This window comes from Culex quinquefasciatus, chromosome 2 (assembly GCF_015732765.1).
Source record: "Culex quinquefasciatus strain JHB chromosome 2, VPISU_Cqui_1.0_pri_paternal, whole genome shotgun sequence".
NCBI lineage: Eukaryota > Metazoa > Arthropoda > Insecta > Diptera > Culicidae > Culex > Culex quinquefasciatus.
Genome location: NC_051862.1, coordinates 173964830 through 173979809, shown reverse-complemented (window position 1 = coordinate 173979809; position 14980 = coordinate 173964830). Strand labels below are relative to the sequence as shown.

Sequence of the window (14980 nt, the reverse complement as noted above, 5' to 3'; positions counted from 1 at the left end):
AGATCACTTAATTTTATTATTCCTATATGAGGCGTTCGGTTTAGCCCGAGGAGTCCGCTCGGTATTGGTGGAGTCGAGTGGACTTCCAATGACCAGGGTGTCAATCTGATTTTTGATAGGACTTTTGGATTATCTACACTTCAGGGCAGCATTACACTTGAAAACGAGATTTACTTTATATAACGCAGCTTCAGTAACCAACTGGTTACTCCCGGCAACCTCAAATAGCTTAAATCGAATAACAAATCCCAACCTGTCCATATGGTCATCCCTAGTTCCATCTGTTGACGAATCGCTGATCACTACTACCAACAGGTTACCGGCTTACGTCCCATAATCTGCGAAAAGAAAACAAACACGATTCCGAGAACGGATCACATCATCCTCAAATCTTTACAAATTTCCAAATAACATTTGCACCCTTCAGCACCCAAAACCCCCCAAAAACAACGCAAGGTCACTCCAGAACGAATCTCAAGTGATCTTTGGCGTTGAAGGAGATAGCGGTGCCACCAAGGGGATCTTCTGGAAAGACAACAGAAGCAGTAGTTTGCCGGTAATAAAAAAAAAACAACAACCTGCGATCGCGAAAAAAAACGGTCAGACAACAAACTGGTATTTCCCGCTGTAGGGAGCCATTCTGGAGAACATTTATGCGTCGTAAAACGACGAGATGGATCAGTTCGTAAAGAATCTTGGCTCAAATGCATCGGTCGATATTGGGTGATTTTGAAGGAGCTTCAAATTTTGGCTACAGCTGTCGAGAAGAGTTGATTTCAAGATTTGTCTAGTCCAGTTTATTTTACATGATTATATAAGTCGTGTAATACTCTAAAGCTAGTACATTATCATTGTATTATTATTTTTGATAAAATTACCTTCTATCGCTGTATTAGCCCAAAAAAATAACACATTTTTTCCCCTTTGTTGGGTCTATTGCTTCCAAAATTCGACCCACATTCTAATTGGTTGAAATCACGAAGCACGTGGTGGTCTTCTTTGACGTAGGTATAGTTTTACCCCAAAAAGTTATCAAACATCTGTATAATACTAAAACACATTTTTCTACATAAGTTTTGAACTACTTATCAAAATTTCAAACAATTTTTTAAAAAAATGCTGCTTCTTTCTATTCATAAAGGTTTCTAAAAACTGATTTCAATGAAGTGATAATTTGTATATCTTCCTGCAATATGTAAATGTATGATATTTTTTATGAAACTTTTTATGCATATGATTAAAACATTTTTCAGAACCAATTGGAATGAAAACCTGCTTTCTGAAGCAACGTGAAATAGATCTACCTTAATATAAATAAAGTATTACAATTGAGGTAAGCTTTTTGAAGAACAATTGGAGTTAATTAAATAAAAAAAAAGATATTTAATCCTTTCCTGACAGACCAAAATTTATTTTTTTAACGTTTTTTCTTACCATGACCAAATTGGATGAAAATTGAATTGGTACCCTCATCATTCGTCATTTGGTCATTGGTACCGGCAACTTTATTTTCTATGCAGTCAGGCTGAAAACTGATCTTCACACTTATATTAATAATTGAAGTCGCTGTTATATACAGTTTTGTTGCAATTTTGAAGGAATTGCCAACTTCCCAGGAAAACGAAGTTGACTTTATAGCTGTCGGCCACCATTGCTAGTACCAACCACTAGTGTCTTCCTTTTAACTACAAGGACTTCGCCGCCCTGGGCTCCTAAGTGTTACCCATATTTACACCGGATACCCATATTTACACATAGAAATTTTAGAGCGCCCGCCGCGGGATTCGAACCAGCAACCTCTGGATTGTGAGTCCAGTGGGCGGGTTGGAAAATTGATTGAAAATTTTGCGTTTCCAGGGATTTTTGTGACCTTGGGAAATTGGACGCTCTACCACGAATATTTGAATTGGCACACAAAGGTTATTAAAAGCTGTTGCATTTGATTAGGGATTAAAGTCACAACTTTTCATTCCGTTTCGTGCATCATTGCTATGTTTCAGTTGTTATGGCTTCATCTTTTACTCTATATTTAATGTCCATTGTTGTATATTTCCTATAATATAAACTGCCATATTTTCTCTCAAAACTCTAGTAATAAACTTAATTATGGCTCAATCTTTAATATTCTTTCTTTTCAACAATGTAACAAACCAAACCAAAACAAATCCAAGTTCAATAAACTGAACGAGACATTCTACAGCCAAATTTTCAACTTTATTATGTTCACGAGCTGAGCTGCAAATCTCCGCCAGATGACCTATGCACCAGCATTTCATACCTCTACTAATGCAGCCGGCCGGTATCTGCTCCTACCTTGCCCGATAAGGATTCCCTTTAAAAGACCCGTCCTGTGGTGGCCATCCTCACAGTTTGTTCGGAGCAGACGGTGCATTTTTGTGGCAAGTCCGGAGGAAGCAGATCCAGAAGTGTGCAGTGTGTGAACCAAGTGTAATGAAAGTGTGGCTAGCCTGTAAGTGCGATTTTCTGTGGAAAGATGGAAGTTCTGAGGATCTAAAGGGAGTTTATGAATTTTATTTTTGTGTGCAGTCTTTGCCCTCGTGGCAGTGGCCTACGCCGTACCGACGAAGAGTTTCTTCTACGGAACTGGCACCGACGAGTATGTGTATCATTATGAGCTGGACGTTAGGACCGGTGTCTTGGAAACTGACCAAGGATCTCAGTACGAAGTGAAAGCCGACGTGCATGTAAGACCAGGTAAGTAGCAGATTTAGTTCAATAGCTTCTTCAGGAGTTAACAGCACAATGTCTTCCGGAAAGATCCTTCTGGCAATGGAACCTTTGTCTATCTGGTTGATCCGACGGTTTACGTGTATACCGGACCACTGTTCATGACCGGCGAGATGCACGGTAAGAAGCCAGTTGAGAAGAGCTTTGTTCCGATTGTGAAAGAAGCCGAGGTCTTCAAACTGCCATTCTACGTGACGTACGACAAGTATGGATTTGTACAGGAAGTATTCACCGTTCCGGAGGACGTCCAGTGGAGTGTGAACATCAAGAAGGGTATTGCTTCCGTTCTGCAACTTCCGGTCGACAAAGTGCCGGTTCAAAAGTACGTCAAACCAGTCGTGTTCCACGTTGTTGAAGAAAGTATCTACGGAAAGGTCAATGTAACGTACGACGTAGAAACCGTAAAGGAAAGCATCGTCGTAACAAAGTCTCCAGATTTCACCACCTTCGAGCACATGCCATACGATGTGTACAGCAATGTGGAGGTCGAAAAAGTTTACAACGACTACAAAGTGTGGAATGTAACGTATCCTGAGATTAAGTACGTTGTGGTCAACGACAAGGACGGAGTAAAGGTACATGAAGTCTACACCGAGAATGTAAAGACTGTTCAACCGTCCATCTCGGAAGGTCAAATGCAATACGTTGCGACCAAGCAGTCCTTTGTCTTTGCTAAGGAAGTTACTCCGACGACCCCGATGGAGTTCACGAAGTTTGTCGTAAGTTCAAAATAGCAACCCAATTAAAAAAAAAAATCTGAAACAATTTCCTGTAGGTATACAACCCAGTGGAATACACTCCTTCCAAAACTACGTTTACGACCTATTTCCCTTGCCTGTCGGTTGTCCCTCATGTTGTTGATATGAGTGTGATTGGTCCGAAGGTTCAAGCCATGCTTTACGAAGCCGTTGAATATTTGCACGTAAGTTTAAAGATCACTTGCTGATAGGTTGCAATATTAAACATGTTTTTACTTCCAGGAAAACCCAATCACCAACGTTGAAACCGATACCAAGCATGGACTGACCATCACCCGCATCGTCGAAGTCTTCAAGCCGTTTACCTTTGAAAACTTTGAAAACTTCTACACTCTCATCACCAAGACTACCACTCCGAAGGACGTCACGGCTGTAGATGTGTTTTACAAGGTTCTACCCCTGGTCGGTACTAAGAACTCTGTCGTGTTCATCAAAAACCTTGTGAAGAGTCACAAAGTGAAGGACTTTGTCAGCACTACGATGCTTTTCTCGATGGGTCTTAACGTCCGCGTCCCGACTGTCGAGCTGCTGAAGGAAGTCGAAGAGTTTTATCACTTTGAAGATGAAGTCAAACCAGAGGTTGCTCACGCCGCCATCTTGACATTCGGTACTCTCGTGTACAAGACGTTCAAACATGATACTCATTCACCGGTGCTCCAGCAGTACGTCAAGGTGTACTATAAGAAGCTAAAAGAAGCCAAGACGTTCGAAGACCAGCTGGTGTGGCTTCATGGCTTGAAGAACATCGAAGTCGGTACCGTGTATGAGCTGATTGTTCCAATCGTTAAGGGGGAGCAAGTGCTCGACCTGCACTACGATCGTCATCTCCGTGTACATGCCGTTTACTCCTTGGAGAAGATCCTTCACTACGACTACGATACACTGTTTGAGACGGTGTACCCGGTGTTTGTTGAAGAGAACCTTGCTACTGAGCTTAGAGTAGCAGCCCTGAAGGTTCTACTTTCCACAGAGGAGGTGAAATACTTTGCTAAGATCGCCAACTACATCAAAACTGAGAAGAATCCCCAGGTTTACTCGTTCTTCGTGACTACAGTGCAACACATGGCAGAATCATGCATACATGAAGAAACCGACTACTGGCAATTTGTTAAGCAAACCGAGAAATTTTTCAGGCACGTTGACACGACTGTTGAGACTCAAGCTTTCTACTATGATTATGTTGATAAGAAGCACTTCTTTGGAGCCTCCGTATACGGAAACCTAATTGCCGATGACAAACACAACAAGGTCACTCAATTCTACATCAACTTTAGTCCATATGTAATGGATCGTACAGTTGATCTGTATTCGGTGTTCGTCAAATTCGAAGGAGTTGAAAATCCATTGACCATGCTGTGGCCCAAACTGTTTAACGTTGAGCCAAAAACCATTAAAGAGCCAATCATAAAGCATCATGAGAAGGAACCAGTTCACGTTGAATTCACTCTTATGGCGAACGGAAAGGTTGTTTACACAAAGTACTTCGACGAAGAGACTATCAAGCAGTTCTACACCTATACCTACCTGACCATCCTTACCACGATGAAATATCAATTTACGACTGTTCTAAATCTGGCCGATGTTGAGGTGTTTTCGCCAACCCTTGATGGAGTTCAGACCAAGGTTGATTTCGAACTTCCACTGGTCTCCCAATTCAAATATGACGTTGTTGTGCCAACCACCAAGAGTGCTAATGAGGTCACCTTCTCAGTACACAGCTACTTCCGTCTGTGGATGCATGGTTTCTATGGAATCTCAGTTTACAATCCGTTCGCACTGACCTGGCAAGGATCTCGCCGAGTCCAGGCCTTTGATTTCAGCGTTCCCTTCAACTTTGACGTTGTATTCAACTTCCAGCAAAACTCATTCAAAATCGTGTGGACCAAGAGCACAAACGAGGTACAGAACGTCGTTGGCTTCAAAACCCATGTCAAGACTCAGGTTTATGCTCGTCCTGATACTGAAGTCGACTATCTCAAGTCAACTTGCCCAGCTTGCCAACAATTCCTCACAACGATCGTATCTCCTGTGCACAAGAAGAAGGATGTCGTGCTGTTTGAAGAACACTCCAAATACACTGGACTGCACTTTTACCTGTCCGTTTATGATGTTGAAGTTATGCCGCACGTCAAATACTTCAAGTCTCTCTCCGATGTCTTTGTGAGCGATGCGTTCTACGAACTGTCTGAATATTCCTTCTTCAAATTTGCAATGACTTACTACACTTGGTTCTATACCCACTTCTTCCCACCGCAATACTCTACGTACGGAGTTGTTGGATACATCAACCCATGCAAGGTTTATCCGTTCGAAAAGGCCGAAATCACATTCAAGGTGAACACCGAGGTTGTGCCACATGAGATGTGGACAACGCCCAACTACTACCAATACGTCAAGATGTCTGCGGTATTCAAGAATGATCACGACGTTGAGCTCAACCACTGGGATGTGAACGTTCACTTCACGCACGAGTTTGGAACGTATTTCAAGAAGTTCAACGTGCAAGTCACGCGTCAAACTCCAGGAGAGAAGAACTTGAATGTCTGCTTGGACTACGTGAAGGACGTAGAAACTGATAAGGTCGAAGGCAAAATGACTTACTACCACGGATACTCGTACGACCACAAGTGCGTCAAGGACGATATGGTCGTGTCGGTTGGCTGGACTGGAACTTACTCCGATACTCAGAAGAATTACACCAAAAGTCCAGTGTATTCCTACAAGGAATGCGTTAAGCACTACGTTGACGACTACACGCCAATTCCTGTCACGTACGACTGTGCTGAAGCTTATACCACCGTTCGTAAGTACGTGTACAACGTTGACTATCAGCACGTGCTGCCAGTATACATGGATGTGTTCAAGCCCGTATGGTTCTGGATGCAACAAATCTTCCCGGTATACTATGACGTTGATGCGCATCACCATGTTCCAACCGGTGGATTCGTTGTTGATGTTGAATATCCGCTGTGGTGGGTTGAACACCCTACCGTTGACGTTGTCGTTACATCCCCAGAGGAGAGCTTCGTCTTCGAACACGTTCCATACTACAACTGGTTCTGGTGGTTCCAACCGGACAGCGTCGTTTTCACCAAGTAAGTCTTCAGCTACCGTTTGAGGATCGTGTGATTCAAAACGTGTTTTTTCGCAGATACTTCGACTTCATGAAGACGATTGGATACACCACCGAATGCGTTGTAAACCCAATGTTCAACTACAGCGGCTACCACTACGACGTAAGCAAGACTCCAGTCTACAGCGAATGGACCCTGTACGCTGCTGATCATCCATCTACCTATACTTGGGCTATCTACGTGCAGAAGATCGAGAAGAACTTTGTGGTAAGTTTAGAAATGCATTGCCAGCAAAGATCAGTTATTTATAACATTTTGCTCCCAGGCTCTGAAATTTGTGCTCAACGACCATGTCGTCGTTCTCCAGCCAGTGGTCGATAAGGCAACCGAGTACACCGGTGTTACGAAGTACACTTTCACCGTCGACAGCTATATCATGGAGGTCATGAAGGACGGAGTGGTGCCCGGGGTATATCCGTTCAAATACTTCCAGGTCTACAATACGGTTGTGTTTGTCGTACCGAACGTTTCTCTGTACGTCGCGTACGATGGTCACCAGGTGGTTGTGGAAACTGTTAAGAGCGATACCACGCAGTACTACGGACAATGCTACGTTTAAATTTGATTCAGAGTCTGATTTTATAGAAAAGTAATTGAAAAATATATGTAAGCTAACGATATCAAAAGTCTGCTTTGTTTTTATTAACTATACACGTCATACTGTGAAGTACCCTAGCTCGCGAGCCTTGCCTAAGAATGCTACAAGGGAGTCTAATACTTCTTCGGAGTTTGGAATAATTTGGTCCGCTGGCAACAAAAACCCATAGTTTCCGGTATCACGAAACTCGTATGACGCAGCGATCGGCACATTGTAGGTTCCCAGCGCCCAGTCACGAGTTGATCCGGATGCAATGTCTGCGATGATCAAGTTCCCTTAGTGATAAATCGATCTCATTCAAATCTCATTGTACTTACATAGTACATCAGCCGTATTACCGAACTCGTATTGAGTTCCGTGTCGTTTATACAGTGCGATCGCTGCAGCCTCGGCCATCTCCATCCAGTCATAAAAATTGTCCACCTTTTCTGCATTTTGATACCCAAACGGCAATAAAATTAGCTGGCTATACGAGTGGAATGAAAGATAGAAGTGAATTTGATCCTTAATCTTTGAAAAGTACTCCATCAAATTTTTGGTTTCAATTTCAGAAGCAGGCTCTGGTCCAGCATATGTTTCCGTACAAGGATTGGAAGATGCACCACCATCTGCAAGAGAAATTTGTCGTAAACTGATTGTATTGAATACTTGAAGTATTACCCATCCAGTGATAAGGGAAGTTACGGTTCATATCGGCTCCGTAGCACAGAACGCTATGTGGATAGCGGGTCTTTCTCCACATGCGATTAGTCTCCTTGGTGTAGTTCAATCCATCTGGATTGACAACTGGTAATATGTACCAGTCATAATTTTGTGCAAGTTCTTGGACTTCCGGTGCAGTAGACGTAAGCAGTTCGTTCAGAATCCACGTAGCTGTAGCCGAAGTAATCCATTCACGGGCATGGATATTGGACTCCAAAAAGATGCCCGGATTTCCTGCTTTGTGAGACAACTTGACAGCGCGCACCTCACGACCCTCGTACGAATCTCCTACCTGCTCGACCGACAGGATTTCACCGTGCTTTTCAACCAATCCATCGATCCAGTCGTACATCTCATCCAATGTGTGGTAGCTATCCCAGCCAAATCCATTACGCTTCGATCGAGCAGGGTTCTCATTGTTTATTAGCCTGTGTAGAGTACAATTAAATAGAGTATCTAAATAGCTCATGAATTGTTTATCTTCCATACTTTTGGACATTTTCAATTTTAAGTTTGAAGCTAATCTGCATCTGCGATCCCAATTCTTCAAAATCGGCGATTTTATGCGGTGGCACCATAACATTTACCGTCATACCAGTTTGAACTGGAGATTCCCAAAAAGAATACTTGAAAGAAAAATCACTATCAGCAAATCAAACCAAGTAAACGTAATGCACAACTACCCCATCGGAAAACTGCTCTAAATGTTGCATCACGCTTAATTGATCAGCATTGTCAATCGACACCTCGTATACTCGATAGTTATCAAAACGCACTGGTTCGCAACCTATCGAAGCTATGGCTAGTGATATTGTTAGTAAGACTTTTAATAACATCATGGCTTCGACAAGAATCCTTCACTGACTAAACAAAAATCACTCCAATAGAGCTCTATATATCGCTTACATTTGAAGATAAGCTTGTCTATGAAAGATAGGCTTTTCAAACCACCAGGGTGAAATTCAATTTAATTTCATTCTTTTAAAGTATTGTTAACATGAAGCAGCAGCTACAAAATGAACAGCAACGCACGAAACTCAACAGTCTGCGTTTGGAATACTTATCTTAATGGACTATTGTAGTAAGGCTTCATCCATAAAGTACGTCACGCTAAAATCAGCCAAAATTTACCCCCCTCCCCTTTGTCACGCTTTCCGTATACTTATAACACAATGCCACACATGCTCAGACCACCCCCTCGCTCCCTCCCCCTAGAGCCTACTTAATGGATGACGCCTAAATAGATAGTCGCACTTTTAGTTTGAGTGCTATTTGCGTATAAAAATAAATAAAATAATTTAGAAACTTCAACCCTGGAGATATTTCTTATCATATTTGGTCCTCTTGGAGATAACTATAGTATCTGCTCTTGAAAAGGCAGATTAAAGAAAGACAAAATAAGCCATATCAAATCAATTCTGATGCATCATAATTGCTTTTAAGTGGCGTTTGATAATGTGTCTTAGCAATTTAAAAATAATTTGATTGATTTATTTAAATCTGGTGCTTTTATTGCAATTGATCAATAATGTATAACAAAAGATCATGATAACAACAAATTCCGTCAAATCATAGTCTAAATAGGCAAAATCTTCTATACGACATTGTATGGGGAAAGTCATTCTTTCAGTTATTGCCATTTTAGAGTATATACACTCAACCCCCGGTGGTTGGTCACTTTTTCGTTTGACACTTTTTAGTTTGTACCCCGTTGGTTTGACAAAGTCAAACTAAAAAGTGACGAACTGTCACTTTTTACACCGCGCCCATTCACACTATCAAAACAAACGTTTGGTAGAGTGTGTGAACTCCGTGTAAAAGGGGTGTCAAACTAAAAAGTGACCCCGTTCGTTTGACAGCAGTTGGTGTCAAACCATCGGGGTTTGAATGTTTACTATTTTTGCGATTCACGTCAACATCACATCGTTGTAGGCCAATTCCCTACGAAGAAGTTGGCATTTTTAGGTAGTGATTTCAGTTTCCCTTACAGACATCCCTATAAATGGTGCCCAAAGTATACTAGCGGAAATGCAGAAAGGTTACAAGTGATTTTTACTTGTTTTTTTTTGTGGCCTCTGAAGCTGAAAACAAGTTAGGCGTCAATAAACGAAACCCTTCGTTTACCCGGGGCAGCATGTTGCACCAGAATGCTCAAAACGTCATGATTCGAATTTTCGGACGCTTCGAAACCCGGACACTTCATCTTGTTTTATCTATTATTTGGAAATTAGTTCGCATTATGAATGACAAAACTGTGTTATTTGATGAATTCCAACATCAACTTTCATTTAAAGTTTGTTTGAACGCTGTAGTCAATGCCAAAACAATCAAATACAATAAAATTATAAGTTTACCAAAAATGCGAAACATTTCACTTGAAATATTTCATAGGGACACCGGGAAGGCAAGGCAGAAATTTATGGTTTCGATTTCCTCAAATTCTAGCAATTTTTTATATAAACTATCGATTGTTTTGATGTTAACAGCTTATTTGAGACCTAAAGAAAGCCATTTACTAACATTTCAGTCCAAATTTGTGCGATTCATAAGTAAAATCGAGTGCCCGGAATTCGAAGCAAAACTGTCCAGATTTCGAATCAGCTTTTGTCAGTGTCCGGAATTCGAAGTACAACAAGTCATTTTAAAATTTAAAATTTTGATGAAAAATTGCTAGAAAAGACATATTTTGCATGCATTTTCTTGAACCTGACTGTTTATACTACATCCTTATGATATTTCTTCATTTCCAACTTATTCCATGTTTTTTGCCAGCTATAACAAAAATGATATGCTACTAAGTGTCCGGATTTCGAATCATGACGTTATTAAATACACTGAATACATTTCAAACCGGAATCGTGGTGTAGGGGGGGGGGGGGGGGGGGAAACGTGGTTGCTTCTCACCAGTGGTGTCACGGTTCGCTTATGAGCGTATCATAACCACTCAATCGACGAACCTATCGGGCGAGCGCTTATCGAACGCTCAGAGCGGCGGGTTTGAACGGTTCGCGAACCAAAATTTCGATCATCATTTATCTGCTCGCTTGCCGCTCCGCTCTGAACGGAGTAAAGAGAGCGTTCAGCGAACGGTTCGCCAACGGAGAATGTAGGCACTGATAGAAAAACTTATTTGTTTTTATTCTTCACTCCCACAAAATTGTTCAACTTTGTTAACGATAAAGTTATCAAGGGACCATCCATAAACTACGTGGACACCTAAGAGTGAGGGGGGGGGGCTATGGCGATTAACCACGTTCCATAGAAAAAAGATTTAATTTGAATGGAAATTGTCCACGATAAGGAGGGGGTAGAGATTTCTAAAAAAGTGTCCACCTATGTGGATGGTCCCCAAGGAACCAGGGAGTCCTCTGTTGACCCAGGACATAACAACATAATATAAAAAAGTCTACCATACTCACTGGAGCTATGCGTATATGATCTGCAGTCATAAACCGCAGACCTCTTGCTTGTTACGGCGGTGGACCCACCGATAATAAATCCAGGGAGTCATTGAAAGACCCAGGACATCCCAATGAGTTGTTGCAGCCATGCTCTGTAGCCCTCCATAGTCACTTATGCCGTCTGCCGTAGCCTTCTGTTGTCAAAATCATGAAATGTTTTTCTCTGAGTGCTGTTTTTAGCTCTTCTTGCGAACCGCTCATTGATGGTCCCTCTCACTCTCATTCGCGATGAGAGAGCAAGGTTCATGCGAACCACGGCAGGCGTTCGGATCGTGGTTCGCTCGTGCTTGGTTCGCAATCATGAGCGAACCACACTTGAGCGTCATGACATATCGTTTGAACCACGAATCGAGTGAGCGAACCGTGACACCACTGCTTCTCACCCAGTCGGCTTCGGTTCGATTCCAGATTATCACAGGTTATCTACAATCAACTTAGAAAACGTGTGAGTGTTATACGTTGTTTGTTTACCTTTGGTATGGGAACGTCAACTTACCGTAGATTTTGAAATTTTCCAAACCATAGTCAAGTTTCTATTTTGATTACTTTTTCATTACAGAAGACCAGATTCGTTTCCATTAGGGAGCTACATAGGGAAATTAAATGTTCTGCGAGAAATTCCAACCACTAAAACATTAAAATTTAAGGTTAAAAACTTGTAGTAAACTTTAATTTAAATTACTAAGCTAAGTGCAATTTTGCAAGTAAGAAATTGTAGATTGACCATTAGGCTCAGTATTAGCGTGGTTCACGTTTCTATGAAAAAGACAAAAGTTGTTATTTTGTCTTGCATCAACCGGAATTTCGTTCTTTTATGTCCCCAGAAGCACTCCTGAAAATTTGAGCCCATTTGGTAAGGTATAGGAGCTCCAGTTTTAATTTGAAATTTATATGGGATTTTGATTTATTTTCCATGGGAAACTATCTTTTTTTACATTGTATTAGGATTTTTTTTTTATAAATCGATGAAATGACTTGATTCTTATAGTAGGAGATAGGTTTTGAACTGGGGAACAACTTTGTAGAACATACCAACATGCTAGGAAGTGACCCTTTAAAGATACAGATACTTTTAGATGGTGGCTTTTGAAGGGGCTTTACTCTGTATCTTTAAAGGGTCACTTCCTAGCATGTTGGTATGTTCTACAAAGTTGTTCCCCAGTTCAAAACCTATCTCCTACTATAAGAATCAAGTCATTTCATCGATTTATAAAAAAAAATCCTAATACAATGTAAAAAAAGATAGTTTCCCATGGAAAATAAATCAAAATCCCATATAAATTTCAAATTAAAACTGGAGCTCCTAGACCTTACCAAATGGGCTCAAATTTTCAGGAGTGCTTCTGGGGAAATAAAAGAACGAAATTCCGGTTGATGCAAGACAAAATAACAACTTTTGTCTTTTTCATAGAAACGTGAACCACGCTACTCAGTATACATTCAAACAAAGCAATGTAATGGCCAGCAAAAAAATAAAACCTCTCTCTTAATCATGCACCTTCAAGATCTCACTAATTAGTTACTTTTGATAATTAAGCTCACTAAATTATTACTAGAAAACATAAAGAAACTCAGAAAAGAGTAATAAAAAATACTGGAATTTTCTTTCTTTACAAATATTCAACACAAACAGTCACTCGTTATCACTGTCGGCGAGTATTTATCATTAGCATCGATTGCTTTTGCATCACCAACCTAATACAGTTCCATCAACCTTTCTAAACAATGCGGCGCTCATGCCTATCTTATCACTTCTCTATATCAACGTTCAGTTTTGAAATTCAAGCTCTTCGCGGGAAATACCCCAGCTCTTTGCCTTTGCCCATGAAAGCCACCAGCGAATCCAGGACCTCCTCCGCGTTCGGAATGATCTGTTCGGCCGGCAGGATAAACCCGTGCGATCCAGTGTCTCGGAATTCGTAGGTGATGGCAATCGGGATCCCTTCAACACCATGGGCCCAATCGGGAGATACTCCGGATGCAACGTCTGTTGAAAGATGTAATGAATTTAAAAATTTGCTGATAATTCCTGAAACGTTCAATATCTTACACAGAACATCAGCAGTGGTTCCAAGCTGATATGCGATCTGGTTACGACGGAAGAGTGCAACAGCCGCCGATTCCGCCATTTCCATCCAGTCGTAATAGTTATCGGAATAGTCGGCACCTTCGTGACCGAACGGGAACAACATGTATTGACCGTACGAGTGGAACGATAGATAAAAGTCGATTTTGTCCTTGTTCTGGATCAAATAGTTCATGACGTTTTGGGTTTCGACTTCGGAACCAGCTGACGGTCCAGCGTAAACGTCGCTGCAAGGATTAGTTGAAGCTCCACCCTCTGAAATTTGAAAAAAAGATAAGATGATAACCACCAGTTTAGAAATGTCATACTAACCCATCCAGTGTCCGGGGAAGTTTCGGTTCATGTCAGTTCCGTAGCAGAGAACGTTGTGTTTCGTACGATTCTTTCGCCACATGCGGTTGGTATCCTTGGTGTAAGCCAGACCGTCCGGATTTACTACTGGCAAGATATACCAGTCGTAATTGTCGGCCAAATCTTGCACAGCCGGATCGGTGGAGGTCAACAGCTGGTTCAGGATCCAGGTAGCCGTAGCCGATGTGATCCATTCACGGGCGTGAATGTTGGACTCCAGGAAAATTCCAGGGTTTCCTGCCTTCTTTGACAGAATGATCGCCTTCATGTCACGTCCCTCGTAGGATTGTCCGTAAGGTTCGATACGAAGGATATCAGAATACTGGACGACCAGCTCATCAAACCACGCGTACATCTCTTCCATGGTGTAATAGTCTTCCCAACCGAATCCTTCCCGCTTCCTGCGCTGAGGGCGTTCGTTGTCTACGAGCCTGATAAATGTTTCATGTGATTAATCTTTTAAATGTAATATTTTTGTCAAACGTACTTTTGCAAATTCTCAACCTTCAGCGTACTGTCCATGCCAAGTCGCGCTGTCATTTCTTCAAAGTCTGAAAACTTGTGCGGAGGCACAACCATGCGGACGTTCATACCAACTTCGACAGGCATCTCCCAGAAGGAATACTGTGAATCACAAATATTATTATCACTCCTCACTGTCTAACACCGAAAATACGAACCCCATCGGGAACCTGTTCCAGATACTGGAGAACCTGCAGCTGCTCGGCATTGCTTGGGTTCACCTCGTAGACACGATAATTGTCGAACCGTACCTTCTCGCCCGTCACACTGCCGCCGGCAATGGCCAGCAGTAAAAGCCCGCACCAAACTCTCATACTGTACCTTGCCAGGTGAAAACTACAACCCAAATAAACCGATCGGCTGCCGAACAATACGATTTATAGGCCGTTACTCAAGATAAGTGGCGTAATCGTAAAATTGATTTGTTTGAGCCCTCACAAAAAATACTAGACACGGTTGTCTTTTGAGGTGTTTTGATAACATTCTTGTTAGGTATGCTCATTTTTATCAGCGTCGTGATTCTTTTAAGTATATCCTAATAGATCTGATAATAATTGTTTAATCACCTTAAATTATTTGCACAAATACTACGGATTTATTTGCAATCGTTTTATTACGAA

General features: G+C 41.6%; 3 protein-coding genes across 3 annotated transcripts; 1 reads left to right on the top strand and 2 right to left on the bottom strand.

Moving 5' to 3' along the window:
- Nucleotides 1–2339: 2339 nt before the first annotated feature.
- Nucleotides 2340–7229, top strand: LOC6033116. The gene is made up of 7 exons (XM_038253791.1): nucleotides 2340–2470; nucleotides 2548–2715; nucleotides 2779–3467; nucleotides 3524–3670; nucleotides 3729–6601; nucleotides 6658–6847; nucleotides 6906–7229. The coding sequence occupies exons 1-7, from the start codon at nucleotides 2452–2454 to the stop codon at nucleotides 7197–7199; spliced, it is 4380 nt and encodes a 1459-aa protein (XP_038109719.1). The 5' UTR covers nucleotides 2340–2451; the 3' UTR covers nucleotides 7200–7229.
- An 18-nt stretch (nucleotides 7230–7247) lies between these two features.
- Nucleotides 7248–8779, bottom strand: LOC6033115 (zinc carboxypeptidase). Its single transcript, XM_038253792.1, has 5 exons — nucleotides 8624–8779; nucleotides 8430–8566; nucleotides 7899–8368; nucleotides 7556–7846; nucleotides 7248–7495 (listed from the first exon to the last, which is right to left on the bottom strand). Exons 1-5 carry the CDS (start codon nucleotides 8777–8779, stop codon nucleotides 7296–7298), a joined length of 1254 nt encoding a protein of 417 aa, XP_038109720.1. The 3' UTR covers nucleotides 7248–7295.
- Nucleotides 8780–13034: 4255 nt separating this feature from the next.
- On the bottom strand, nucleotides 13035–14733 carry LOC6033114 (zinc carboxypeptidase). Its single transcript, XM_001843557.2, has 5 exons — nucleotides 14519–14733; nucleotides 14326–14462; nucleotides 13800–14269; nucleotides 13452–13742; nucleotides 13035–13388 (listed from the first exon to the last, which is right to left on the bottom strand). The coding sequence occupies exons 1-5, from the start codon at nucleotides 14672–14674 to the stop codon at nucleotides 13183–13185; spliced, it is 1260 nt and encodes a 419-aa protein (XP_001843609.2). The 5' UTR covers nucleotides 14675–14733; the 3' UTR covers nucleotides 13035–13182.
- Nucleotides 14734–14980: the final 247 nt, after the last annotated feature.